This window comes from Pan troglodytes, chromosome 15, assembly GCF_028858775.2.
Source record: "Pan troglodytes isolate AG18354 chromosome 15, NHGRI_mPanTro3-v2.0_pri, whole genome shotgun sequence".
Lineage (NCBI taxonomy): Eukaryota > Metazoa > Chordata > Mammalia > Primates > Hominidae > Pan > Pan troglodytes.
Genome location: NC_072413.2, coordinates 37,350,314 through 37,378,227, shown reverse-complemented (window position 1 = coordinate 37,378,227; position 27,914 = coordinate 37,350,314). Strand labels below are relative to the sequence as shown.

Here is a 27,914-nt window from a genome sequence, read left to right as displayed (position 1 = left end):
TAGTAACCAAAACATATTTTCAATAAAATTTTATATGTATATAAGTAAATAACAAAACAACAAAAAACAAAAAAAGAACAAAACAGCACCAAGAACCTATGTAAAATTTCATCATACAATTTCTATGCAAGCTGCTTGATTACAGAAAACTGTTCAAACTGTTCATCAAAAACTGAGTGGGATTTTCCATTGATATTTCAGATATTCAAATCAACCCATATTCTGAGTATCAATCTGAATTGCACAGGTTAAGATGTGAACCCTTCACATAGTGTTGAAGATGTGTTGAAATCTGTACTTGAATTGGCATTGCTTTCCTCAGAGTTAGGCTGCCTTCATGAGAAATATCTTCTATCCCTGAGAGATCAGCTACATCAAGATGGCTCATCAGCTAAATCACGTTGGTCAAAATACCTAGTAAAAAAAAAAACAAAAACAATTTATGTATAAAGATATTAACTGTAGCACTATTTTTAATAGCCAAAGACCATAAGCAACCCAAATGTCCATCAATAAGAGACTGGTTAAATAAGCTATAGTATGTCTACATAGTGGAAAATTATGAAGCCATAAAAAGAGAAATGAGGGAAATATTTATACTGCTAAAGTATGAGGAACGTATTTATACTGCTAAAGTATGATTTCCAGGATTTATTAAGTGAAAAAAAATGAAGTACAGAACAGATTGTTCTGTATGCTACCTTATGTGAGTATGTGTAGGACTGCCAATATACATGTTTGTTTATATTTTTCTTTTCCTTTTTGAGACAAGGTCTCACTCTGTCACCCAGGCTGGAGTGCAGTGGCATGATCATGGCTCATTTCCCAGACTGGTCTTGAACTCCTGGGCTCAAACAATTCTCCAGCCTCAGTCTCTCGAAGTGCTGGGATTACAGGCATGAGCCACCACATGCGGCCTACTTATACTTTTAAAAAGAAACAATGAATGAAAAGATAAAACAAAAATTAGTAATACAATGGTTAACTAGAGGAGAAAGGAAAAAAGAGGATAATGAGGATAAAGATGGATGCTAAAATACTCCAAATGTACCTTGAATTATAATTTTAACTTTGGCAAGGTAACTATTTTATGTAATTATAAGATTAAATAAAAAGGAAAATCACTAATCAAATTTTGTCATGGCTCACTGCATTCTTGAACCCCTGGACTCAAGCAATCCTCCCACCTTGACCTCCCAAAGCACTGGGCTTACAGGTGTGAGTCACTGTGCCCAGCTTTCCTTTTTTTTTTTCTTTTTTCTTTTTTTTTTTGAGATGGAGTTGCCCAGGCTGGAGTGCAATGGCACGATCTCAGCTCACTGCAACCTCCACCTCCCAGGTTCAAGTGATTCTCCTGCCTCACCATCCCGAGTAGCTGGGATTACAGGCATGAACCACCGTGCCCGGCTAATTTTCCTATTTTTAGTAGAGGCGAGGTTTCACCATGTTGGCCAGGCTAGTCTCGAACTCCTGACTTCAGATGATCCACCCGCCTTGGCCTCCCAAAGTGGTGGGATTACAGGTATGAGCCACCATGCCCAGTCCTTTTTTTCCTAAACTTTCAAATCTTTGTGTCTTCTATTGTAAAGCTGTTAGCTTCAGAACCTTTTGTAGTCTAGAACTTTTTCCATTTTTATCTAACTTTTTGAGGGCAAAAAATACACTTGAATGTTTTTGCTTTCATAATTGCATAATACTGTAAAATCTCAACTGAGGCAGTCAGAAACTATACTTGTCTGAGGTTTCATTAATTACTGGTTTGCTGAGCTACCAATTACTTAACCTTTCTGAATCTGTGTCATTATCTGTAAAAGGAAAAAAATCAAGTCCAACAGAGCCGAAAGGAAAAAATTTATTAAAACAAAAACAAAAACAAAAACACAACTCTGATCTATTGTAATGAGTAGAGATACTATACATAAAGTAAGTAGGGCAATGCTATATCATCTCATTTAACTGCTACTACCAACAGATGAGGTAGGTATTAGCTTAATTTTTGATCAGCACAGTTAAAAGCTTAGCTCCGGAGTCAAAGTTGCCTGGGTTTGGATCATTACTCTAACACTTAGTAGCTTTGTGATGGTAGTAATATAATTTAACCTCTCTCTGCCATGGTTTCCTCATCTGTAAACTGTTAACAGTACCCACCTTAGAAGGATTAAATGGGTTCCTCACTAAGAAAAATGCTTGGCACAAATTGCCCAGTAAATGTTAATTATCATCAGCAGCATAATTATTGTAGATCAAGAAACTAGATATTGAATATGTGAAAATATGGAAACAAGATTACTTGCCTTCCCAATATTTAAGTATATTATAAAGCTTTAAAAAGGTACTGGCAATGAAATAAAAACACTGATCTATGGAACAAAAATATGTCCAGGAGGAGACCTAAAATAAATATATGTGTTTTACTGCCTGGCCAATAATGGTGAAACTCCGTCTCCACAAAATTACAAAAATTAGCCGGGCATGATGGCAGATGCCTGTAATCCCAGCTACTTGGGAGGCTGAGGGGGGAGAATTGCTTGAACCCAGGAGGTGAAGGTTGTAGTGAGCCGAGATGGTGCCATTGCACTCCAGCCTGGGCAACAGAGCGAGACTCTGTCTCAAAACAAAACAACAAAAAAAGTTTTCAAATAAATTCCAAGAAGAATTTCTATGTAAGAAATGAAATAAAACAGATACTAAATAAAAATATGCCACAACTGAAAATGAACGCAGGACACAGGCAATTAAACAAAAATGCAGGCTGAATGCAGTGGCTTTACACCTGTAATCCCTGCACTTTCGGAGGCTTAGGTGGGAGGATCGCTTGAGCCCAGGAGTTTTGAGACCAGCCTGGGCAACATAGTGAGACCCTGTCTCTACAAACAATTTTTTTTAATTAGCCAGGTGTGGTGGTGCTTGGTTGTGGTCCTAGCTACTCAGGAGGCTGAGGTGGGAGGATTGCTGGAGCCCAGGAAGTTAAAGCTGTAGTGAGCTGTGATTGCGCCACTGCACCCTAACTATAGCAACAGAGTGAGACTCAAAAAAAAACCAACCAAACAAAAACCAAATGTAATAAATACGATCTAACCTCACTGACCTCACTGATAAATAATAAAGAAGCCAAGGATTAACTATACCTGCTAACCAAGCAGATTAATAAATTCAAAGCAGGAACCCTCTCATCATCTTTGCTATCCTAAAAAAAAAAAAAGAAAAATTTAAATATTGTCTGTTCCTATTACTTTTGAAATAAATTTCCTATTAAGATGTAAAACATGAAACATGAAAACTTTATTATATGACAGTAATCATCATGTGGAAATAGGAGCCCTCAAAGAAAAAGCAGAAAACTGTAGAGTTAATGATTCCTTGAGAAACATCTAAGACTATCTTTTAAATAAAGATTCTGAATAGGGAAAAAAAAATAAAGAGGGATCTAAGGGGGATAACTTGGGGGAAATTTTTCCCTGGTTCCTACTAAAGGAACAATAAGAATCCTGTGTCTTAACTGTACAGTGATGAATATATATATATATATTTTTTTCATATATGTATTATATATGTGTCTTAACTGTAGTGAATATGTATTCATATATAATAAATATATATTAATATAATACATATATGAATAAATATATTTATCACTGTAGTCAAGACACAGGATTCTTATTGTTCCTCTCATGCATACAATATATGTGAGGATATATATAGAATATATATGAATATATATAATATATATTCATCACTGTACAGTCAAGACACAGGATTCTTATTGTTCTTATATATATTCATTACTGAATTATATAAAGATATATATATAACGATATACACACACACACACACACACACACACACACACACACACACACACACACACACACACCAGGTGCAGTAGCTCATGCCTGTAATCCCAGCACTTTGGGAGGCTGAGGCAGGTGGATCACTTGAAGTCAGCAGTTCGAGACCAGTCTGGCCAACATGGTGAAACCCTGTCTCTACTAAAAATACAAAAATTAGCCAGGCATGGTGGCGGGCACCTGTAATCTCAGCTACTCTGGAGGCTAAGGCAGGAGAATTGCTTGAACCTGGGAAGCGGAGGTTGCAGTGAGCCGAGACCGCACCATTGCACTCCAGCCTCGGTGACAGAGTGAGACTCCATCTCACAATAAAAAAAAAAAAAAAAAAAAAAAAAGGCTGAAGCTACAGCAGCCATCTTGGATCATAAGATGAGCATGAGGATGAAAGCCACATATGACAAAACTCAAAGGTCTGGGTGGGTTACTGCCATCTTAATAAAAATCTAATTTTTTTACCTACTTCTTTTTTGAGACAGAGTCTTGCTCTGTTGCCCAGGCAGGAGTGCAGTGGTGCAATCTCAGCTCACTGCAACCTCCGCCTCCTGGGTTCGAACGATTCTCCTGCCTCAGCCTCCTGAGTAGCTGGGATGACAAGCACCCACCACCACACCCAGCTAAATTTTGTATTTTTAGTAGAGACGGGGTTTCACCATGTGGGCCAGGTTGGTCTCACACTCCTGACCTCAGGTGAGCCACCCGCCTCAGCCTCCCAAAGTGCTGGGATTATAGGTGTGAGCCACCACGCCCGACCCAGACTTCTTTATCTCAGAAAACATTTCCATATTATTTAAGCTACTATTATTTTGGGCTTTACAAATCTAATTGCCACCAATAAAATATTCCATGTGTTTTCCTATTTCACTGAACTCCTTCTTTACCACCATATAAATTGGTGGGTGCTTTTAATTTTAAACAGTAAGTTGCAACTTACCACTAAGAGCCTCACTTCAGAGCACCTTCTTGCAAGCTGCCGAATCAGTGAATGAGCCTCAGGTAACAAAGGCTTTTCAAGACAAGCCAATAAAGCATAAAGCCATCTTCCCTAAAAAAAATTCAAAAAAGTAATATTTAGACAAATACTGAACCAGAAGTTTATTTTTTAAATGTCCAATGTTATGCCTGATTATCTGCTATGAATAAATTCATAGAACATTTAACTATATTATGTTTGGGTATAGACAAGAAAGCCTCATTTGGAGAGCCAGGTGTTATCTCTTGTATCCTATAATTACAGACACAGGACATTGGATACCTCAAAATATTCCCTGATCTCCAAAGAGTTTGTTTCAGATATTCTCATGATAGGAAGTTCTCATTTGTAAGCAGAACACTACATTAAGATGAATATAAATACTGGAAAAAATTAAGATACATTTTTTTCTTTGTTCTGTATGGACAGATATAGAAATCATTTTATAATTGTATAATTTTGTCCTCTGGGGACATACAAAGAAACTATACTACAGATGAAATAATCTTTTGACACTTTTATAAATACTATGACAGGCTCAATGTATCCCCACTCCCTTTTAAAATGGGGTTTTCAGCTACAAAATAAATACATATTTGATGCAGAAAAACTGAAGAATACCACAAGCACAAGAAAAAACCTGCAGTTCCAACATTCCAGATCAAACTTTGATTCACTTTAAGAATGTTCTTGTTTTTCCTATTCGTATGTACAACTTTCTTTTTTTTTGAGACAGAGTTTCACGCTTGTTGCCCAGGCTGGAGTGCAATGGCGCGATCTCGGCTCACTGCAACCTCCGCCTCCCGGGTTCAAGCAATTCTCCTGTCTCAGCATCCTGAGTACCTGGAATTACAGGCATGTACCACCACACCCGGCTAATTTTGTATTTTTAACAGAGACCGGGTTTCACCATGTTGTTCAGGCTGGTCTCGAACTCCTGACCTCAAGTGATCTGCCTGCCTTAGCCTCCCAAAGTGGTGAGATTACAGGCGTAAGCCACCATGCCCGGCTGTACAACTTTTTTTCAATACAATTTCATCAGTTGTAATATCATCTTGTAGCCATCTTTTTTATTTATAATACATAATAAAATGTTTACCATGTTGTTTTTGTCCTTTTTCTTTTTTTTTTCGAGATGGAGTCTCGTTCTGTCATCCAGGCTGGAGTGCAGTGGTGCCATCTCGGCTCACTGCAACCTCTGCCTCCCAGGTTCAAGCAATCCTCCTGCCTCAGCCTCCTGAGTAGCTGGGACAACAGGCGCCCGCCACCATGCTCAGCTAATTTTTGTATTTTTAGTAGAGATGGGGGTTTCACCATGTTGGCCAGGCTGGTGTCGAACTCCTGACCTCAAGTGATCCGCCCACCTCGGCCTCCCTAAGTGCTGGGATTACAGGAGTGAGCCACCCCACTCAGCCATCCCTTGTAGTTAAATGGGATTAACAAGGGAATGTTAAGTGTCTTGTTGAGAGTATTTAATAACATTCCCTTGTTTAATCTCATTTAACAACATGGGGAAAGTTTATTAAGTATTGCAAGTAAAATGGTGACAAAGGGTATGTATATTCATCAAGGTTTTTCAGATATGATCACCAGATTGTATCCTGGAAAGGTTATACCAAATTTGTATTTCCACCAGTAGTATATACAACTTTGTTTATTCTGAGCAACATATCACTTCGGGGAAACCTAAAAAATATTAGGACAAAATTTAAATAGCAATTTATACAACACACTAAATGGGTTCCTCAGGCAAACTCAAATCAATAGTTAAGACTTTTTCTTACAGAAAAAGATTCAAATCCAGGTTTCTTTTACAAATTGTGGAATTCTTTTTCTATAAAAAAAATTGTATGTTTCAACTTGACTCAAATTTTAAGGGATACATTTACTATGTAAAGCTAGCATTTAAATTAAATATTTAATTTAAATTAAATATTCTCTACACTTGTCCCAGCTACTCAGGAGGCTGAGGCAGGAGGATTGCTTGAACTTGGGAGGCAGAGGTTGCAGTGAGCCGAGATGGCACCACTGCACTGCAGCCTGGGTGACAGAGTGAGACTCCATCTCAAAAAAAAAACAAAAAACAAAAAAACAAACTTGTCTGCAACGAGATAAGGAGTTTGTACCTTGTACCAGGATATACATCAACTCTTTCATTGACTTTTTTTCTCCAAGACTTTCTCAATGAAGGAAGTAGTATGTTGATTTACATTCTAGTGTTTCTTATTTGACTACAAACAAGTATAGTTCAGATTATACATACACACACACACACACACACACACACACATATACAAATATAAATATAAATACTGGCTGGGTGCAGTGGCTCACGCCTGTAATTCCAACACTTTGAGAGGTGGAGGCGGGCAGATCACCTGAGGTCATGAGTTCAAGACCAGTCTGGCCAACATGGAGAAAGCCTGTCTCTACAAAAATACAAAAATTAGCTGGGTGTGGTGGCAGGTGCCTGTAATCCCAGCTACTTGGGAGGCTGAGGCAGGAGAATCACTTGAAACCAGGAGGTGGAGGCTGCAGTGAGCCGAGATCGTGCTACTGCACTCCAGCCTGGGCAACAGAGGGAGATTCCATGTCAAAACAAACAAATAAATAAAAAATACATAAATACTGTAGCATCACATCAAGTACAGTCATGCATCACTTAATGAAGGGAGATATATTCTGAGAAATGCATTGTTAGGTGATTTTTGTCCCTGGATGAACATCATAGAGTATACTTACACAAACCTAGATGGTATAGTCTACTATACCTAGACTATATTGCATAGCCAATTGCTCCTAGGCTACAAACCTATATAGCACATTACTATACTAAATACTGTAGGCAACTGTAACATAATGGTAAACATTTGTGCATCCAAAAAAACCATATATTTATTTTTTAAGATAGGGTCTCATTCTGTCACTCAGGCTAGAGTGCAGTGCAGTGGCACAATCATGGCTCACTGCAGCCTCAACCTCCCTGGCCTTAGGTGATCCTCCTGCCTCAGCCCTCCCTAGTAGTTGGGATTACAGGCATGAGCCACTGTGCCTGGCCACATCTAAACATATTTAAATACTGGAAAGGAGCCGGGCTCAGTGGCTCATGCTTGTAATCCAAACAGTTTGGGAGGCCAAGGTGGGAGGAACACTTGAGCCTAGGAGTCTGAGATCAGCCTGGGGAACATAGTGAGACCTCGTCTCTATTTAAAAAACACAAAAGGCCGCACACATGGTGGCTCATGCCTGTAATTCCCAGCATTTTGGGAGGGTGAGGAGGCAGGATCATTTGGACTCAGTTCAAGACCAGCCTGGACAACACAGTGAGACCTTGTCTCTAATAAAAAAAACAAAAAATAAACAAAAAAAAAACTGGGTGTGGCTGCATGCGCCTGTAGTCCCAGCTACTCAGGAGATTGAGGCAGGAGGATTGCTTGAGCTGGGGAGATCAAGGTTGCAGTGAGCTATGATTGTAATACTGCACCCCAGCCTGGGTAACAGAGCGAGACCTTGTCTCAAAAAAAAAAAAAAAAAAAAAAAAAAGAAAAGAAAAAAAGAAAATGTGCAGTAAAAATACAGTATTATAATCCTATAGGAGCACCATTGTATATGTGGCCCACAGTTGACCCAAAACGTCTAATTTTTGCCTACATTATGAAAAGAAAAACATGCAATACTACCAATTCTGGAGTAAAGTCTCTTTCTCCAAACCAATTACTCAGATATTCCAAGACACTAGTTACTGTTGCCTAAAAAAAAAAGAGGGGGTGGAGAAGAGTTGTATTAATAATAAAACATGAATTCAACATGAGTTTCATTAAGTTTATTTAGAAAGCAACTCTGATGTTAAAAATGGCCTCATTCTTTAAACTTTCAAAGAAAGCTAATTTGTTTGACTCTAATTAGTTTGATTAGGTGGCTTATCTAATGAGGCTTTTTTTTTTTTTTTTTTTTTTTTTTTTTGAGATGGAGTCTCACTCTGTTGCCCAGGCTGGAGTGCACTGGTGCGATCTTGGCTCACTGCAACCTCCGCCTCCCGGGTTCAAGCAATTCTCCTGCCTCAGCCCCCTGAGTAGCTGAGATTACATGCGTGCACCACCACGTCCGGCTAATTTTTGTATTTTTAGTAGAGACAGGGTTTCTGCATGTTGGTCAGGCTGGTCGAACTCTCGACCTCAGGTGATCCGCCCTCCTCGGCCTCCCAAAGTGCTGCGATCACAGGTGTAAGGCACCGCGCCTAGCCCCAGTGAGGCTTTTAAAACAAATATTTTCACACTTTCAAATATCAACTAACACCTTGGTTTAAATCCTAGGATTTAGTTTGTAACTATTAATAATTTAGTTTGTAACTACTTGAAAGACTTCACAAGGTTAAAAGAAAATGTATTTGTGGCCAGGCTCAGTGGCTCTTGCCAGTAATCTCAGCACTTTGGGAGGCCGAGGCAGGTGGATCACTTGAGGTCAGTTTGAGACCAGCCAGGCCAACATGGTGAAACCCCATCTCTACTAAAAATACAAAAATTAGCCGGGCATGGTGGTGAGTGAATGCAGTCCCAGCTATTAGGGAGGCTGAGGCCGGGGAATCCCTTGAACCTGGGAGGCAGAGGTTGCAGTGAGCCAAGATTTTGCCACTGCACTCCAGCCTGGGCAACAGAGTGAGACTCTGTCTCAAAAAAAAAAAAAAAAAAAAAAAAACCAATGGCACACCTGAGGTCAGGAGTTTGAGACCAGCCTGGCCAACATGGCAAAACCCCATCTCTACTAAAAATACGAAAATTAGCCAGGCATGGTGGCGGGGTCTGTAATCCTAGCTACTCGGGAGGCTGAGACAGGAGAACTGCTTGAACCCAGGAGGCAGAGGTTGCAGTGAGCTGAGATCCTGCCGCTTCACTACAGCCTGGGCAAAAGGCGAAACTCTGTCTCAAAAAAAAAAAAAAAAAAAAAAAGATGTATTTGTAAAAATACCATCAGTTGGCCAGGCGCGGTGGGCTCACGCCTATAATCCCAGCACTTTGGGAGGCCGAGGCAGGTGGATCACAAGGTCAGGAGACAAAGACCATCCTGGCCAACACGGTAAACCCCATCCCTGCTAAAATACAAAAAATTAGCTGGGTGTGATGGTGTGCGCCTGTAGTCCTAGCTACTAGGGAGGCTGAGGCAGGGGAATTGCTTGAACCTGGGAGGTGGAGGTTGCAGTGAGCCAAGATTGTGCCACTGCACTCCAGCCTGGCGACAGAGCGAGACTCCCTCTCAAAAAACAAAACAAAACAAAACAAAACAAAAAAACCATCAGTTTATTTCTAAATTCAAATTAAATCAAAGTACAAATCTGAATAAAAATTTAGGTGGAGAAAAATCTGTTTTTAAACTATACAGATGGATTTATCAAACTCTTGAAAATATTCTCTGGTTTATTCAAATACAGTTGATGGTTACAACAAAAATGACACTGATGGAATTTAGTATGACTGCTACAATATCTTAATGCAAATGATTAAGTAACACTGTCAGCTTGTGTATTATTTCCAAGAGAATATCACCCACAAAAAAAATTGTTGGCTGGGCCCAGTGGTTCACACCTGTATTCCCAGCACTTTGGGAGGCTGAGGTGGAAGGATTGCTTGAGCTCAGGAGTTCCAGACCAGCCTGGACAACACAGTGAGACCTTGTCTCTACCAAAAATAAACAAAATTAGCCAGGCATGGTAGCACATGCCTGTGGTCCCAGCTACCAGGAGGCTGAGGTGGGAGGATTGATTGCCTGAGCCCCAAAGTACAAGACTGCAGTGAGCCAAGATCACATCACTGTACTCCAGCATGGGCAACAGAATGAGACCCTGCCAAAAAAAAAAAAAAAAAAAAAGGCTTCCAAAGGTACCCAATGCTATGTGAAGATAAAATTAAATTTTTATTTGCTTTTTAAATGAATAAGAGTCCTTACTCCTAAAAAACTGAAGAACCAAACTCCATAATTCTTCCCTTTTGATCCAAGAAATCATATATTTCAATCTTTCTTTTTTTTTTTTTTTTGAGACAGAGTCTCGCCCTGTCGCCCAGGCTGGAGTGCAATGGCACGATCTCGGCTCACTGCAACCTCTGCCTCCCAGGTTCAAGCGATTCTCCTGCCTCAGCCTCCCAAGTAGCTGGGATTACAAGTGCATGCCTCCACATCCAGCTAATTTTTGTATTTTTAGTAGAGATGGGGTTTTACCATGTTGGCCAGGCTGGTCTCGAACTCCTGACCTTGTGATCCACCTGCCTTGGCCTCCCAAAGTGCCGGGATTACAGGCATAAGCCACCACGCCCGGCCTATATTTCAATCTTAATAGAATGTATAGGACATCTAGAACTAGAAATAGCAATCTAACCTTAGTACAGATGCCCCTGAACTTGCAATGGGGTTATGTGCTGATAAACACATTGTAAAGTTGAAAATTCCTAAAATGGCTGGGCATGGTGGCTCATGCCTGTAATTCCAGCACTTTGGGAGGCCAAGGTGGGTGGATCAGTTGAGGCCAGGAGTTCGAGACCAACGTGGCCAACATGACAAAATCCTCTCTCTACTGAAAATACAAAAATTAGCCAGGCATGGTGGGAAAAAAGAAATCCTAAACTGAACCATTGTAAGTCAGGGACCTTGTATTTAATTCAAACCCCAGAATCTAAGACTTATAACTGAAAGCTACAGAAATGAATACTCTAGCACCATGATTAAGACAGAGCATGAGCTCTGGAGTTAGATCTACCTGGCACTGAATCTCAGTACTGCCATTTGCTTGCTGAAAAACCACCTGCAAGTTACTTAACCTCAAATGCTGTTTCCTCATCTATAAAAAGTAGTTATCAATAATAACTCTCCATAGAGGGTTGTAGTAAGGATTAAATAAGAACCATTAAAGAGCTTAGGACAAAGTCTTGCATACTGTAAGAATTCAGTATATGTATTAACAATTCAAATACTTTCACACACAATGCAAACAAAAGAATGCATATATCTCTATTATTAATTTTACCTGATTCATTCTGCTAACAATACTAAGCAAGGGAGGAAAACCAATCTGAAAGAAAAAATGAGACTGAATTTTACTAAATGGTATTATAAGCTTCATTTTTTTTTTTTTTCCAAACTGGTGAATTTCTTGCCACACTGTTGTTTAGAAACAAAGAACAAATAAAAGAAAATTCTTTCATTGTCCATAACAATGAGACATTCCGGAAACTACTACGTTTGTAATGCGGAAGAAAATAACGCCTTAAATTTTGAATATGTAATTTTTTTTTTTAGATGGGGTCTCACTCTGTCACCCAGGCTGGAGTGTAGTGGCGCAATCTTGGCTCACTGCAACCTCTGCTTCCTGGGCTCAGGTGATGCTCCCACCTCAGCCTCACGAGTAGCTAGGACCACAGGTGCATGTCAACACGCCCAGCTAATTTTTTTGTATTTTTGGTAGAGATGAGGTTTTGCCATGTTGCCCAGGTTGGTCTGGAACTCCTGAGCTCAAGTGCCTCCCAAAGTGCTGTGATTACAGGCATGAGCCACCTCACCTGGTCTGAATTTGTAAATTTTTAAATAAAGTATGATTTTAGTAAGTAAAATGTTAAAGACTAAAAATTTTTTAAATGATAGTACTTGAAAAAACTAACTTATTAAGTATATCCAATAAAACTGTAACATTGATAAGATGACATTAATATGTTGTATACACCATTTCAAAATCTTCAGCTAAAGCTAATATTTTCAAGAATTAAGGACACTTGAATTAGAATGACATTTTTAAAACCTAATTTGATTCAATTTTTGAAAGTCTACTTTGGAGTCTGAGGCTGTGATTCCTAATTATGAAAATACCACTGATTGTGAGAAACTTAAGAGGATATACATTAAACGCTTACTTCCTTAAGGGTTTTTTTTAACATGGTGTATTTTACTTGTATGTATTCTCTGAAAATAAGCTAAATAAGTAAGTTTTAATTCTTTATAAATTAAAAACCATTTTTGGCTAGCCATGATAGCTCATGCCTATAATCCCAGCAGGAGGATTGCCTGAGCCCAGGAGTTTCAGGCCAACCTTGCAACATGGTGAAAACTTCTCTCTACAAAAAAATTTTTTTAAAAAATTAAAAAACTTATCGCTACAAAAAATTTAAAAATTAGCTAGCTGGGTGTGGTGGTGGGTGCCTGCTGCCCCTGGTATGTTGAAGGCTGACGTGGGAGGATTGCTTGAGCCCAGGAGGTTGAAGCTGTAATGAGCTATGAGTGCACTACTGCACTCCAGCCTGGATGATGGAAGAAGACCCTGTCTCAAAAAAAAAAAAAAAAAAAAAAAAAAAAAAAAAATATATATATATATATATATATATATATATAACTATTTTTGAAATGTAGCATATGTTAAGGATATCATCCAAAAGATCAATTGGTTATATAGAAAGAGTACCAAATTAACTTCCCTAAGATTTGAGTCTATTTATACTCCTGTACCACGTCTAAGGGTGCTTGTTTCCCCAGCTCTTGTCAATATGGTGTATCAAACTTTCTTGGCCAATATGTTACCTGAAAAATAGCACCTTGGCATAGTTATGTTATACTTCTATTACAAGTGATTTTTGGCATCTTGTCATATAAGAATAATTTTATTTCCTTTCTGTGAGGTATCTATATCCTTTGGCTATTTTTTCTTGGGCAGGGGAGGGGTGATTCTTGGTCTTTTTATTGATTCTTGGGGCTCTTTACATTTTTAGGAAAAATTAGTTTTAAATGTGAAAAACACAATGTGGCACCATATAGCAAATAATAAATACCTGTTGAACTGAAAAGAACTACATGCTATAGGGAGTAAGCGCTAATGCAGAGGCATGCACTGGATTCTCAAGGAACACCTGCAAACTTGGGGGCAGGTAAATCCTGAAGGACAAGGAGTTGGCTACATAACTTATGATTACAGCCACATGAATTTTAAAGATATCCTCAACATTTCATCTTTAGAATATGTGATTTATTTTTTACAGGCCCTTGAAGTGATAGATGTGATTATGCATTTTAAAGCACCTAATTGTGTCGATTTCCATTTTTTCCCTGGCTACTCATAACACTGTTTGCCTGATGCCTCATCATTTAAAAAAACTATGAATCTTATCCAACTCATAAAATGATTACCAAGCCAAACATAAGGGATATGAAGCCAAACTAAAAAAAGTCACAGTAAATTGTTTCAGAAACTAAGCTGTTTTGTTAGGTTGAAGAGCTAATAAACTAAGTCTGGGTTGGCAAACATTTTCTATCAAGAGTCAGACAGCAAATATTTTAGGCTTTGCAGGCCACATAAAGTCTCAGCCACATATTATTTGTTTCTTTTTTACTCTTTCAAAACCTAAAAACAATCCTTAGCTCATGGATATAAAAAAGGCCATGAACTGGACTTGGCCCAAGGTAGAGTTTGCTGACCCCTTATATTAAGTGGTGCACCAAAATTAAAATGCTTTTTGTTCTGTTTATCCACACAGCCCTTACTTGTACATAATCTATTCCAGGACTTTCATTTGTGGCTGGTCCAACAGCCCCGTCAGCACATAACTTTTCACCCAGACAAAATTTCTTCCAGCCTTCTTCATCTTCAGATTTTGGCTAAAAGAAAAAAAAAAACTGATTTATTCCTGTGTATTAATTTTTACACTGAACAGTAAAAAAAAAGAAGTTAAGGCCTTCCATATTCCCATTACCTCAACCCAAAGATACGGTGCCAGTTATGGGGAGAATCTCTGTCCCCAAATTTGTATGTTAAAACCTTAAACTCCAGTACCTCAGAATGTGACTGTATTTGGAGACAGGGCCTTTAAAGAAGTGATTAATTTAAATTGAGGCCATTAGGGTGAGCTGTAATCCAATCTTACTAGTGTCCTTATAAGAGGAAATTTGGATTCACAAAGAGACACCAGGGACTCCCACACACAGAGGAAAGACCACGTGAGAAAACAGGGAGAAGGTGGCCCTATGCAAGCCAAGGAGAAAAGCCTCAGAAGAGACCAACCTTAGGCCGGGTGCGGTGGTTCACGCCTGTAATCCCAGCACTTTGGGAGGCCGAGGCAGGTGATCACATGAAGTCAGGAGTTCAAGACCAGCCTGGCCAACATGGCAAAAACCCCGCCTCTACTAAAAATACAAAAAAAAAATTAGCCGGATGTGGTGATGCACACCTGTAATCCCAGCTACCCAGAGGCTGAGGCAGGAGAATCGCTCGAGCCCGGGAGGCGGAGGCTGCAGTGAGCAGAGATCGCGTCATTGCACTCTAGCCTGGGCAACAAGAGTGAAACTCTGCCTCAAAAAACAAACAAACAAACAAAAAAAAAGAGACCAACCTTGCTGCCACCTTGTTCTTTGACTTTCAGCCTTCAAGACTGTGAGAAAATAAATACACTTCTGTTGTTTAATCCACCTAGTCTGTTATGGCAGCCCTGACAAACATAGTGCCTAAGTGGCTACACAATATGTGGGGCATGTTGTTTTTCCTTATTATTACATTTTTTGAGACAGGGTCTTGCTGTCGCCCAAGTTGGAGTGCAGAGGTGTGATTACAGTTCATTGCAGCCTGAATCTCGGGCTCAAATAATTCTGCCACCTCAGCCTCTTGAGTAGCTGGGACTACAGGCATGTGCCACCATGCCTGATAATTTTTAAACTTTTTTTGTAGAGATAGTTGTCTCACTCTGTTGCCCAGGCTGGTCTCAAACTCCTGGCCTCAAGCAATTCTTCTGCTTTGGCTTCCCAAAGTGCTGGGATTACAAGTGTGAGCCACTGTGCCCAGCCAAGATGTGTTTAGTTTGGACAAGACTTTAGTGGACACTGACAGACAATGGTGTGTCCAAAAGAGGATGATAAAGACAGAAATAAGTATGGGGGAAAAAATGCACCAAGAACACTTAATAGAATGAAGGATATTTATCCCATGTAAAGAGACGTGATTACATATTTCACATATTTGAAGGGTTGTCCAATCAAAGAAGAAACAGATCTACTCATGCTGCCAGACAGAAAAAGCAGGACGCAGGACTATTTGGGAGAAGCATTCAGCTCAATATAACCTCCTTAACAAAATAACCTTTGTTTGTACATAACACCTTGTATATTACTTTGCATAGGTGCATTTTCCCCCTAGGGATAAGTAGCTTTCATTAAATCCTTAGGATGAATCACCTGAGGTCAGGAGTTCGAGACTAGCCTGGCAATATGGTGAAACCCCGTCTCTACTAAAAATACAAAAATTAGCTGGGTGTGGTGGCAGGCACCTGTAATCCCAGCTACTTGGGAGGCTGAGGCAGGAGAATTGCTTGAATCCAAGAGACAGAGGTTGCAGTGAGCCAAGATTGTGCCACTGCACTCCAGACTGGGCAACAAGAGCAAAACTCCATCTCAAACAAATAAATAAAATAAAATAAAATAAACCTCAAGATGAACATGAGACCACTACAAAGTTAAACCCTATTGTCTTGGAATAAGGTTATCTACCTTTTCCTAACACTCTATTAGGTCAGAAGCTGTTTCTGTTTCAGTTAGTACTGAATATCCTGATTATTAAATATAGCACATGCTTAAATTATTGGATCAATTAATAAACAAATGTTTATGTTTTCACACAGTTGCCATCACAGTGTACTTTATTTTTTAAATAATTTAAATAGAGACAGGGTTTTGCCATGTTGCCCAGGCTGGTCTCGAACTCCTGAGCTCAGGTGATCTGCCCACCTCAGCCTCCCAAAGTGCTGGGATTATAGGCATGAGCCACTGTGCCTGGCTCAGAGTGTACTTTAAAACATTTTCATTGTATTACTTATATGATGTTTGCATTTGCCATGACAAACACTTAAAATTGCTACATAATATTCCACTGTTCTGATGGACCATAGTTTATTGAATCAATTATGTTAGGTCATTTCCATTTTTGACAAAATTTTATCAAGTCATAATGTTACTGATGTGGCTTCTTTTTTAGTTAGTGGGCATGCACCCAAAAGGCCTTCCACTAAGTAAGAAAAAAAAAATATTTACCTACCTAGCCCTGTCCCTACTACATACATACATCCTTGGTACTAGGAAGGCACCATTGCATAGTCAAAGGCACACAGGCTTTAGAGACAGACCAACTTGGGTTTGAACCTTAAGCATACCTTTTGTGTGTTTATGTGCGCATGCTTCTTTGATAGAAGGACTAGCTATACCTTTTACAAGTTAAATGACCATTGGCAAGTGATAAGTTACTTCCCTTCATGCTTTTCCTGGAGCAGAGCTTCCAAATGGTATGCAGAAGCACACAGAGATGCCATATACTGAATCTCTCAGCTTTCGGCTAGTTTCAGGAAGAATATGCAAGCAGTCATTTATTCTAATGTGTCACCATGTAAAAGATATCAGGAAGCACTGCCTAAAGGAAGCTTCTAAAATCTAAAATCTATGAACTACCTGAAACTAAAATGTTGTGCATAGGTGCATTTTTTTTCCCTCTGAAGATAAATAGCTTTCATTAGATTCTACGAAAGAATATGAAGTCCCCTAAAAGGTAAAAAACTACTGTCCTGAGACAATGTATCATCTTTCCAACTCCTTTTTTCATTTGGTAGTCCTGATATATCTACTAAAGGGCTTAAAATTATATCTAAACTGATAAAATATAGGACATATGCATGACAATATACATGACAGGTTTCACTTATATGTCACTGGAATTGTGACACAGACTCATCACATTAAGCAGAAGCAGAATCCATTCACAAGTTCTGTAAACATGTGAGTTTACTGCATGGCACCATCACCTCATCAGGAAAATCCATTAAGGCTTTATTCAATTTTTTTTTGTAAATATTGAAAATGTATTTATTTCCTAGAAAGTAAATGTCTAGAAGAATCCTTAAAAACTTGTGGAAGTTTCACAGTCACCTATCCAAAGTCCCCCAAGATATTGTGAATTAAAATTGACATGAAAGGCTGGGTACAGTAGCTCATGCCTGTAATCCAGCACTTGGGGAGGCTAGGGCAGGAGGATCACTTGAGCCCAGGAGTAAGAGACCAGCCTGGGTAACACAGGGAGACCTTGTCTCTACAAAAAATTTTAACAATTAGCTGGGCATGGTGGTATATGCCTTAAGTTCGAGCTACTTGGAAGGCGGTGGTGGGAGGATCACTTGAGCCCAGGAGGTGAAGGCTGCAGTGAGCCATGACTGCACTCTAGCCTGGGAGACAGAGCAAGACCCTGTCTCAAAAAAAAAAAAAAAAAAAAAAAAATTTGTCATGAAAATCTATACTTTCCAGGCTACTAATGTAATGAATTGTTACTATTAATGGTATATTGAAGAGAATGAAAGTAACACTGACTAGGCAAGTGAATCTTTAACGACTGGAAGTAAATATAGACTCTTTCAATCAGGTATACATTGTACATCTTAAAACTGAGAAACTTACATACCATTGTCACATTACTATCCAACTGTTGTGATTTCCAGTGACTTCTATGTTTGTTCACATTCTAAAGGAAGAAAACTTAGACATTAGACGGTACTCTTCAAAAAATGGATAACTGAAATCAGTTTCTGCACAAAATTGTAACCATCTAAAACTTGAAAAATGGGAAAGATGGGAGGGGGTGAGATGTAAAAGACCATGTATTGGGTACAGAGTACACTGCTTGGGTGACAAGTGCACCAAAATCTCAGAAATCACCACTAAAGAACTTATCCATGTAACCAAAAACCACCTGTTCCCCAAAACTATTGAAATAAATAAACAAATAAATAAAAATAAACAAAACTTAGAAAATATTTCAAACTGTATTATGTCTAATGATTATAAAAATAATTTGGTAATTAATTCATGAATATTCTGTATACTTTAGGATCATAAATTTTATTTTTCCAGCTACAGTCTAAGAACAGAAATAAATCCAACAGGGGCTTAATTAGATTAAATATGACACTTACCTGTCGAACAGTTGAAAACTGTGCCACTTGTTGCTGTTGCCATTGAAGTGTTGGGGAATAACCTTCAGGGGCGGGTTGGCATCCTGAAAGCTAGAGATCAAGTTCACAAATATTAGGATCAACATTAGTGTCAAAACTAGAATCTCATGCCTCTGCAAAGCAAAAGTAAAACCAAGATAAAGTGTATAATAAAATAAAGATTATACAAGAAAATAAAATATTTTTGCAGATGTAAAAAAGTAGGCATTTCACTTTATTATTTATATCTCAGTTAAAAATATTAGGGAAAGAGCCTTAGTCACCTTAATCAGAGAAATTTGGAAAGGTTTATAGTTGGAGTTTCTATGAAATCTAAATGACATGAGCCTGGAGAATATGATCTAGCCCTACCTGCCTTTCTAGAATAGCAAAACAGAAACAAAAAGAGAGATATACCACAAATAAAGAATTCTAGTATGAAATACAGTTAGATAGAAGGAATGAGTTCTAGCGTTCAATAGCACAGTAGAGTGACTACAGTTAACAATAATTTATTGTATATTTCAAAACAACTAGAAGATTTGAATGTTCCCAAAAGAAAGAAATGATAAATGAGGTGATGGCTATCCTAATTACTGATTATTATACATTGTATGCATGTATCAAAATAGCACATATACTCCATAAATATGTAAAATTATTATTGTGCCTGCGTGATAAAGCATGAAATTATGATTATTATGTATCAATAAAATTAAAAATAAGAATTTTGGTATGGGCAAAATGTACTTAAAGACGCTTAACTTTAAATTGTCTACTTCTGTTTTCTTTCTTTTTTTTTTTTTTGAGACGGAGTTTCGCTCCTGTTGCTCAGGCTGGAGTGCAATGGCCATCTCAGCTCACTGCAATCTCCGTCTCCCGGGTTCAAGCAATTCTCCTGCCTCAGCCTCCCGAGTAGCTGGGATTACAGGCATGTGCCACCACACCCGGCTAATTTTGTATTTTTAGTAGAGATGGGGTTTCTCCATGTTGGTCGGGCTGGTCTTGAACTCCCCACCTCAGGTGATCCGCCTGACTTGGCCTCCCAAAGTGCTGGGATTACAGGCGTGAGCCACTGAGCCCAGCCATACTTCTGTTTTCTAAAAGAGCACATACAGCCTGAGCAACATATCAAGACCCCGTCGCTACAAAAAATACAATTAGCTGGGGACGGTGGCACATGCTTGTCGTCTCAGCTACTGGGGAGACTGAGGTGGGAGGATGGCTTGAGCCCAAGAACTCGAGGCTGCAGTGAGCTATGATCGTGGCACTGTATTCTGGCCTGTGCAACAAAGCGAGACCCTGTCTCAATCAATCAGTCAATCCATCAAATTAGGTATATTAAGACATTCTGTTCCATTAAATGTCCATCAACTAAAAAACCCTGAAGAGGAATTATAGGAAAAATTACAGTGTCTGAATTAAAATTTCCTGATTACAAGTATCAGTTAGAGAAACTACTTTGAGCATGAAAAGGAAATTACTATCAACTATTTAAAATGCCACTCTCCCAGGCGCCTGTAGTCCCAGCTACTCGGGAGGCTGAGGCAGGAGAATGGTGTGAACCCGGGAGGCAGAGGTTGCGGTGAGCCGAGATCGCGCCACTGCACTCCAGCCTGGGCGACAGAGCGAGACTCTGAGACTCCATCTCAAAAAAAAAAAAAAGAAAAAATAAAAATAAATAAAATAAAATGCCACCCTCCTTTGAGCTTAGGTTAAATAGCACCTCCTTAGAGAGACCTTTGCTGGCCAGGCGTGGTGGCTCACACCTGTAATCCCAGCACTTTAGGAGGCAGAGGCAGGCAGATCACTTCAGGTCAGGAGTTTGAGACCAGCCTGGCCAACATGGTAAAACCATGTCTCTACTAAAAATACAAAAATTAGTCAGGTGTGGTGGCACACGCCTGTAATCCTACCTACTCAGGGGGCTGAGGCAAGAGAAGCTCTTAAACCTGGGAGGCAGAGGTTGTGATGAGCTGAGATTGTGCCACTGCACTCCAGCCTGGGCGAAAAATTGAGACGCAAAAAAAAAGGGGGGGGAAAAAGAGAGCCCTTCTATGATTCCTCTACAGTAGTTCTGTCATTTATTGATTATTATACATGCTTATTTTCTTCATAGCAATAATCACAATATGTAATTATTTGTTTGCTTGTTTACTCTCTGTCTTCCTCAGGAGGGTATGTAAACTCTACAAGGGTAGGAACCTTTTTTGTCTTACCCTCTGTTGAATTCCCAATGCCCGGCACAACCTAGTTGCTTAATTAAAGATGTGCTGGATAAATAAATAAATGAAAATGTCCAGAGTGTGCAAGTAGCTATAAAAGTGTAAGGCCGGGTATGGTGGCTCACACCTGTAATCCCAGCAGTTTGGGAGGCAGAGGTGGGCGCATCACGAGGTCAGGAGTTCGAGACCAGACTGGACAACATGGTGAAACCCCGTCTCTACTAAAAATACAAAAATTAGCCGGGTGTGGTGGTGGGCGCCTGTAATCCCAGCTACTCGGGAGGCTGAGGCACGGTAATCGCTTGAAACCGGAAGGCAGAGGTTGCAGTGAGCTGAGATCGCACCACTGCACTGCAGCCTGGGCAACAAGAGTGAAACTGTCTCAAAAAAAAAAAAAAAAAAAAAAGTGTAAGACATCTGGGTTTCTATTCTTAAAAAAAGTGAAACTTGGTCAAATTCAGAACATGCAAAGCACACTAAGATTAAACACCAATCCAATAACTGGAAAAAGTTCCTTAAAAAATAAAGGGGCCAGGTGAGGTGGCTCACGCCTGTGATCCCAACGCTTTGGGTGGCAGAGGAGGGAGGATCACTTGAGGCCAGGAGTTCCAGACCAGCTGGCAACAGAGACTCCCTCTCTATAAACAAACAAACAAGCAAAAAATAAAAGATAGCATAAGTAACCCTTTTAAAGACTCCTTTGAAAGGACTGGATAATGTCCTGAAGTAAGATGGGCAAGACTCCACAAAGGCTAGAGTTACAGAAAGCCTCTTTAGAGGCAGTAAATGCCAATTGTCTTTCTGAAGGAAAAAGTACAAGCGAATGTCTAACTTTGCACGGAGTAGTCAAATCTTACGTCATAATTGATGCTGTCAGATACTATAGGAAGAGCGTTAGTCTTTTAATTGGGGGGTTGGGGGTAATCTCCAGACGGTTAATAAAACTCACAGAAATATTCACACTTTGCTTCCTTTTCAACTTCTTTGGGTCAATTTGAGCTACCACAACATCTGGACATTGAGCTGCTTCGATCCTACAAATAAGTAATAAACGCGATAAATTAAATTTCTATTGTGCTTTGCTCAGGTGTAGTAAAACAAGCGATCCACTTCCACAGTTCATTGTGAAATCAGAAAAAAAATTCAGACTTCCAATTGAGGTACTAAACAATATATTTCTGAAATTATCTGGATTCAAAACAAATCTAAGAGCACACATCTTGATACGTGCAATCACGTTCAACAGAAACTCGCCCACGTTAGGATGTAATCCAGAATCCTGAATAGACCCGAACTCGCAACAGACTGGAACGGGAATAGAGCACCGAGGGCTGTACCCAGGGGCAGGGCAGAAGACCAGCCCACCCGCCCAGGGCCGAATCACTCACTGGACCCGCCTCAGGTATTCCTGAGGCGTCCTCGGGGGTACCGAGGGATCGAAACCTTCCGTCAAGTCGCAAGGCTCTACCGGCAATAGCCGAGGCATCAACTCTTCCACTGCGGACTCCGCTGGTACCCACGCCATGGTTTTCAAACCAGCCAGTTCCGCTCGGCGCATGCGCCCATTCTAGGTCACAGCGCAGGCGCACTAATAGACACCTTAGGCGCGGAGCTGAGCAAGTGGCAGTTTAGGGAGCGTTAACTGCGCATGAACAAATTGCTGCTTGCCTCAAGGTTAAGGCTCCGGTGGTGTAATAAAGGATCTGAGAATTTAATTCCTAGCTGAATTGGTTCGAACGCGTTTCTGGGTCTTTTACCCTCTGTTTTGTCTTCTAACGCTGGGTAAAGGCCGAGGGTTAGCAACTTTTATGCATCCCTAGTAGTGAGGGATCCTTAAAAATGTTTTTTGAATTAATGAACAATATTACTGTAATTATCATTCATGGAGCTCTAAATTCTTAAACTCTTCATAAACACATTTTCTCATTTGATTCTTAGAACAGTCTTGTGAAGTGGGTGGTAATATACCCCTCTCTTAGGGCAGGGACTGACCTTCCAAAGAGGAAGAACCAATTCCAACCTAGATTTATGCGATGCCAAATGAATGAAAAATTAATTTTCTACAGAAATTTCTAGTGCTTGACCACTTCAAAGATCACTGTATGTTTATTTGGAATATTACTCCTAGAATAGCCAGCACTTTTTAATTTTTGTTTTAAAGAAAAATCTCTTCGTTTAAATACAAATAGTGAAAAAAATGAAACTAATGCTAACACCCAGAAATTAACAAAAATGTTAGGTCAATCTTGTTAGGTAGATAGTATTATTATCTCCATTTCATAGGTGAGGAAACAAGGCAAGAATGTGCAAGAAACAAGTATAATATCTGATTATTTCTAAACAAATACAATTGAGTGAATACAATTGACTTATTTTCTAACACTGATGTTTATTTTAGAAGGTTAAAAATTTTTATTTATGGCACTGCCTTTAGTTTGCAAGGAATTGATTTCAAACCAGGATGTAAGTCTAAATTGAAGATAAAGTGAGGATAGTCCTTAGCTTATTTAAGTACTTAATGCTTAGGAACTGTAACTAAACAATTGGGACACTTGGAAAGATATCGCCTGGCTGCAAACTACAGTTATTTGGTTAACAAATTTTCACTGGTTTTGGGAAAAACAGACTTAGAATAGGATGAAATACTCCTGTCGTCCAACATTTTGGTGATAATCAAGGACAAATTTGAAAAAGTAAGTAGTGACGTGAGGACTAAACTGAATTTTTTTTTTTTTTTTTTTTTTTTTTTTTTTTTTGAGACGGAGTCTCGCTCTGTCGCCCAGGCTGGAGTGCAGTGGCGCAATCTCGGCTCACTGCAAGCTCCGCCTCCCGGGTTCACGCCATTCTCCTGCCTCAGGCTCCCGAGTAGCCGCCGGGACTACAGGCACTCGCCACCACGCCCGGCTAATTTATTGTATTTTTAGTAGAGACGGGGTTTCACCGTGTTAGCCTGGATGATGTCGATCTCCTGACCTCGTGATCCACCCGCCTCGGCCTCCCAAAGTGCTGGGATTACAGGCATGAGCCACCGCGCCTGGCCTGATTTTTTTATTTTGCCCAAATTCCTATCTAAGGGGTCTGGGGAGTCATGCCCTACAAATCATAAATTCTCATCAGATGGGTTTTATTTAACCCTATATATCACGATTTACTTTTCAACCTCACTTCGGCATGACATTACGAGACAAAGAAGAAAATAAAAATATTTTACCCCAAAACATGTTTCTTTGCCGTATTTTGAAATGGCCCTGCAAAGCTGTTCTTTGTGGAGGAAATTTTGCATCCGTAAATAATCTTGGCCAGGCGCAGTGGCTCATGCCTGTAATCCCACCACTTTGGGAGGCCGAGCTGGGCACATCACCTGAGGTCAGGAGTTCGAGACCAGCCTGGCCAACATGGTGAAACCCCGTCTTTGGTAAAAATACAAAATACTAGCTGGGCATGGTGATGGGCGCCTGTAATCCCAGCTACTTGGGAGCCTGAGGCAGGAGAATCGCTTGAATCCAGGAGTCGGAGGTGGCAGGGAGCCGAGATTGTGCCATTGCACTCCAGCCTGGGCAACAAGAGCAAAACTCCATCTCAAAAAAATAAAATAAAATAAAATAAAATATTACCCAGCCTTGACCTCCCGGGCTCAAGTGATCCACTCACCTTGGCCTACCAAAGTGCTGGGATTACAGGTGTGAGCCACTGGGCCAGGCCACAAATACATTTTTTTTAATTTTTATTTTTTACTGTAAATTATTAGCATTTTCTTTCAATTTTTTTCTGGAGAAAAGGTTACCTTGCCAATCAACTACCAATGGAACAATGGCTAACATTGGAGTTTGTGCATAAGTATGAGTCAGAACTATGCATGGATTAAGGAAGAAAGGAGACAATAGGAGAATGGAACAAAGGTTGTCCTGGGAAATAATAATAAATTATTTTCCAAAAGAAGAGGTAATAATATAGCTTCGTGCTACTTCAAATCTAATTTTATTTAAAAGAATTAGTAATGATTTTTTGAGCGAAGTTTTCAGAAATTGCACTAAGTATTTTTTAATGCTTCAGTGAAATATGGAACACATGAGATAAGTTATATTTGGTTGATGAAGTTATTCTGAAAAAACGCTTACTATTTGGAAAGGTGAACTTCTGAAACTACAGTAACATTTCATCTATTCCCAGGAAGAAATATTCCTAAGGTACTGAACTACTTCTGGTGCCCTGTTTTTAGAGATTTATCGCCGGTTTTTAGTTTATGATGGAAAAATTCTTGTTTCAGTATTTCTCACACGATTGGTTAGCTGTAGGAGTTACATGACGATTGTGAGAACAGAACATTCTGTTGTGTGTTTATTGATGATGTGGCTGTTTATTGATGATGGAGGCATCTGTTAAGTCAACCTTACACAGCCAACTGCAGTTTATCTCTGTCTCTGTGTTTTCTTTTCTTTTATTATTTTCCTTTTTTTTTTTTTTTTTTTTTTTGAGACGGAGTCTCGCTCTGTCACCCAGGCTGGAGTGCAGTGGTACTGCTCACTGCCACCTCTGCCTCCCGGGTTCAAGTGATTCTCCTGCCTCAGCCTCCTGAGGAGCTGGGATTATAGGCACCCACCACCATGCCCGGCTAATTTTTTTATTTTTAGTAGAGACGGGTTTTGCCATGTTGGCCAGGCTGGTCTTAAACTCCTGACCTCAGATGATCTAGCTGCTTCAGCCTCCCATGTCTCTGTGTTTTCTATCCCTTTAAGTGGCTCAGTTATTCTCAAATGTTAGTGTGTATAAGAGTCATCCGGCTGGACGTGGTGGCTCACACCTGTAATCCCAGCACTTTGGGAGGCCAAGGCAGGTGGATCACTTGAAATCAGGAGTTTGAGATCAGCGTGGCCATCATGGTGAGACCCCTGTCTCTACTAAAAATACAAAAAATTAGCTGGGCATGGTGGCGTGCACCTGTAATCCCAGCTACTTGGGAGGCTGAGGTGGGAGAATTGCTTGAACCCAGGAGGCAGAGGTTGCAGTGAGCCGAGATAGCACCACTGTACTCCAGCCTGGGCGATGGAGTGAGACTCAGTCTCCAAAAAAAAAAAAAAAAAACTGGAAGAAATTATTTAAAATATGGAATCCTGTATTTTACAGCTATTTCTTCCAGAGCTTCTGTTTCTGTTGATGGGGTGTGGGGCTAAGAAACTACATTTTAAAAGGCATTCTAGGTGGGAATTTTTTTTTTTTGAGACAGAATCTTGCTCTGTCGCCCTGTTGCCCAGGCTGCAGTGTAGTTGCGATCTTTGCTCACAGCAACCTCCGCCTCTCCTGTGTTTGAGCGAGTCTTGTGCCTCAGCCTTCTGAGGCCACCACACCTGGCTAATTTTTGTATTTTTAGGAGACACAGGGTTTCGCCACACTCCAGCCCTCCGGCGCTGTTTTTCTCTTTCTCAGGGCTAAATCTTTTACATGGATTATCTCGTTTAATCTTCACAACACATGGCCATTTAAGTGGTAGTTACTATTGTTATCTTCATTTGCAGGTGAAGAAACTGTGCAACATGCCCAGATCATACAACAAGGAAGTAATGGAATTGAGATTCTATCCTGGGCGCCAAGCCATTGCTCTAAATCTCTATGCTGCACAAGATACAGCTGAGTAAAGATTAGTAACAACAACAAAAAAAAAAACAACAAAAAAAGACAAGTCCCAGGGAAGGTTCCTGTGAGTCTTTATGATCCACTGGCCATAAATTAGAGAGAGGCAATGAAGACTAAATGCGGAGAGATCCAGTTTGCTTCCTAGTCTTAGTACATTGCCATCTAGGCATGAGTAGTCTCCTTATCTCCGTTGTCTGAGAATGCTATCTTCTGGCTCTGAGGTCCAGAGCCACTAAGAGAGAATGCTGACTTGATGTCAGAAAATCAAGACAAGGTCTAGTTTAATTATGGAACATGAAACAAAAACTTTACTCCTCTTTTAAAGTAAAAATGCAAATCTGTTCCGTTTTAGAGTGGGATTTCCCTCCTTTGTTATATGGCTTTTAAATTACTCTTATGTTCTTTACAAATCAAATAAATAAAAGATAAAAAGAAAAATAAATCTGCCAGTAGATATTCATGTTTTCTTTGGGCCACTGTAAATGGTTTAAGGGCAAATCAACAAATTTCATTTGTTTAGTTTTTTTTTTGAGACGAGTCTCGTTCTGTTGCCCAGGCTGGAGTGCAGTGACGCGATCTCGGCTCACTGCGAGCTCCGCCTCCGGGTTCACGCCGTTCTCCTTCCTCAGCCTCTGGAGTAGCTGGGATTACAGGCGCCTGTCACCATGCCCGGCTAATTTTTGTATTTTTAGTAGAGACGGGGTTTCACGTGTTAGCCAGGATGGTCTCGATCTGACCTCATGATCCGCCTGCCTCGGCCTCCCAAAGTGCTGGGATTACAGATGTAAGCCACTGGGCCAGGCCCCTCATTTGTTTAGTTTTATAAAATTAACTCTTAAATTCTGGGATTGGTCAGAGTGACAGAATGAAGAGATATTGGAGTATATCACTGTTGGGGCACTCTGTGGAATAGAGAAGATTGCTATTTGGGCCGAGCGTGGTGGGTCATGGCTGTAATCCCAGCACTTTGGGAGATCGAGGTAGGAGAATCACTTGAGCCCAGGAATTTGAGACCAGCCTGGTTAAACCCCATCTATACAAAAAATACAAAAATTAGCTGGGCATCCTGGCACACACCTGTAAGTCCCAGCTGCCCAGGAGGCTTAGGTGGAAAGATCACCTGAGCCCAGCAGGTCGAGGCTGCAATAAGCTGTGATCCTGCAACTGTACTCCAGGCTAGGTGACACAGTGAGACTCTGTCTCAAAAACATATATAAAATATAAAATAAACAATTGCTATTTGAACAAGAGTTAGAAA

General features: G+C 40.0%; 1 protein-coding gene and 1 long non-coding RNA gene across 9 annotated transcripts; one reads left to right on the top strand and one right to left on the bottom strand.

The window, feature by feature from the left end:
* Positions 1 to 14: 14 nt before the first annotated feature.
* On the bottom strand, positions 15 to 22,702 carry GEMIN2 (gem nuclear organelle associated protein 2). Of its 8 annotated transcripts, XM_509917.6 has the most exons (10): positions 22,414 to 22,702; positions 21,975 to 22,059; positions 18,783 to 18,872; positions 18,272 to 18,331; positions 14,329 to 14,442; positions 11,831 to 11,875; positions 8,499 to 8,567; positions 4,780 to 4,890; positions 3,129 to 3,187; positions 15 to 414 (listed from the first exon to the last, which is right to left on the bottom strand). In XM_509917.6, the coding sequence occupies exons 1-10, from the start codon at positions 22,581 to 22,583 to the stop codon at positions 375 to 377; spliced, it is 843 nt and encodes a 280-aa protein (XP_509917.1). In that variant the 5' UTR covers positions 22,584 to 22,702; the 3' UTR covers positions 15 to 374. The 8 variants fall into 8 exon arrangements, with proteins under 8 accessions (XP_509917.1, XP_001145975.1, XP_016781512.1 ...); XM_001145975.6 differs by lacking the exon at positions 3,129 to 3,187 and having other exon boundaries at positions 22,414 to 22,671; XM_016926023.4 differs by lacking the exon at positions 18,272 to 18,331 and having other exon boundaries at positions 22,414 to 22,610.
* LOC107968151 (uncharacterized) lies at positions 22,328 to 27,007 on the top strand. The gene is made up of 2 exons (XR_010150912.1): positions 22,328 to 22,427; positions 26,539 to 27,007. It is a non-coding gene; the product is annotated as an uncharacterized LOC107968151 (long non-coding RNA).
* The last annotated feature ends 907 nt before the right edge of the window (positions 27,008 to 27,914 follow it).

What these genes read in the sequence shown, in the direction of transcription:
- GEMIN2 (XM_509917.6), bottom strand. Translation starts at nt 22,583, where the DNA reads ATGCGCCGAGCGGAACTGGCTGGTTTGAAAACCATGGCGTGGGTACCA. An exon ending in AGTTTTCAACTGTTCGACAG is followed by an intron (nt 18,332 to 18,782) that starts GTAAGTGTCATA and finishes TTCTTCCTTTAG; the next exon opens with AATGTGAACAAACATAGAAG. An exon ending in TTGTTAGCAGAATGAATCAG is followed by an intron (nt 8,568 to 11,830) that starts GTAAAATTAATA and finishes TTTTTTTTTTAG; the next exon opens with GCAACAGTAACTAGTGTCTT.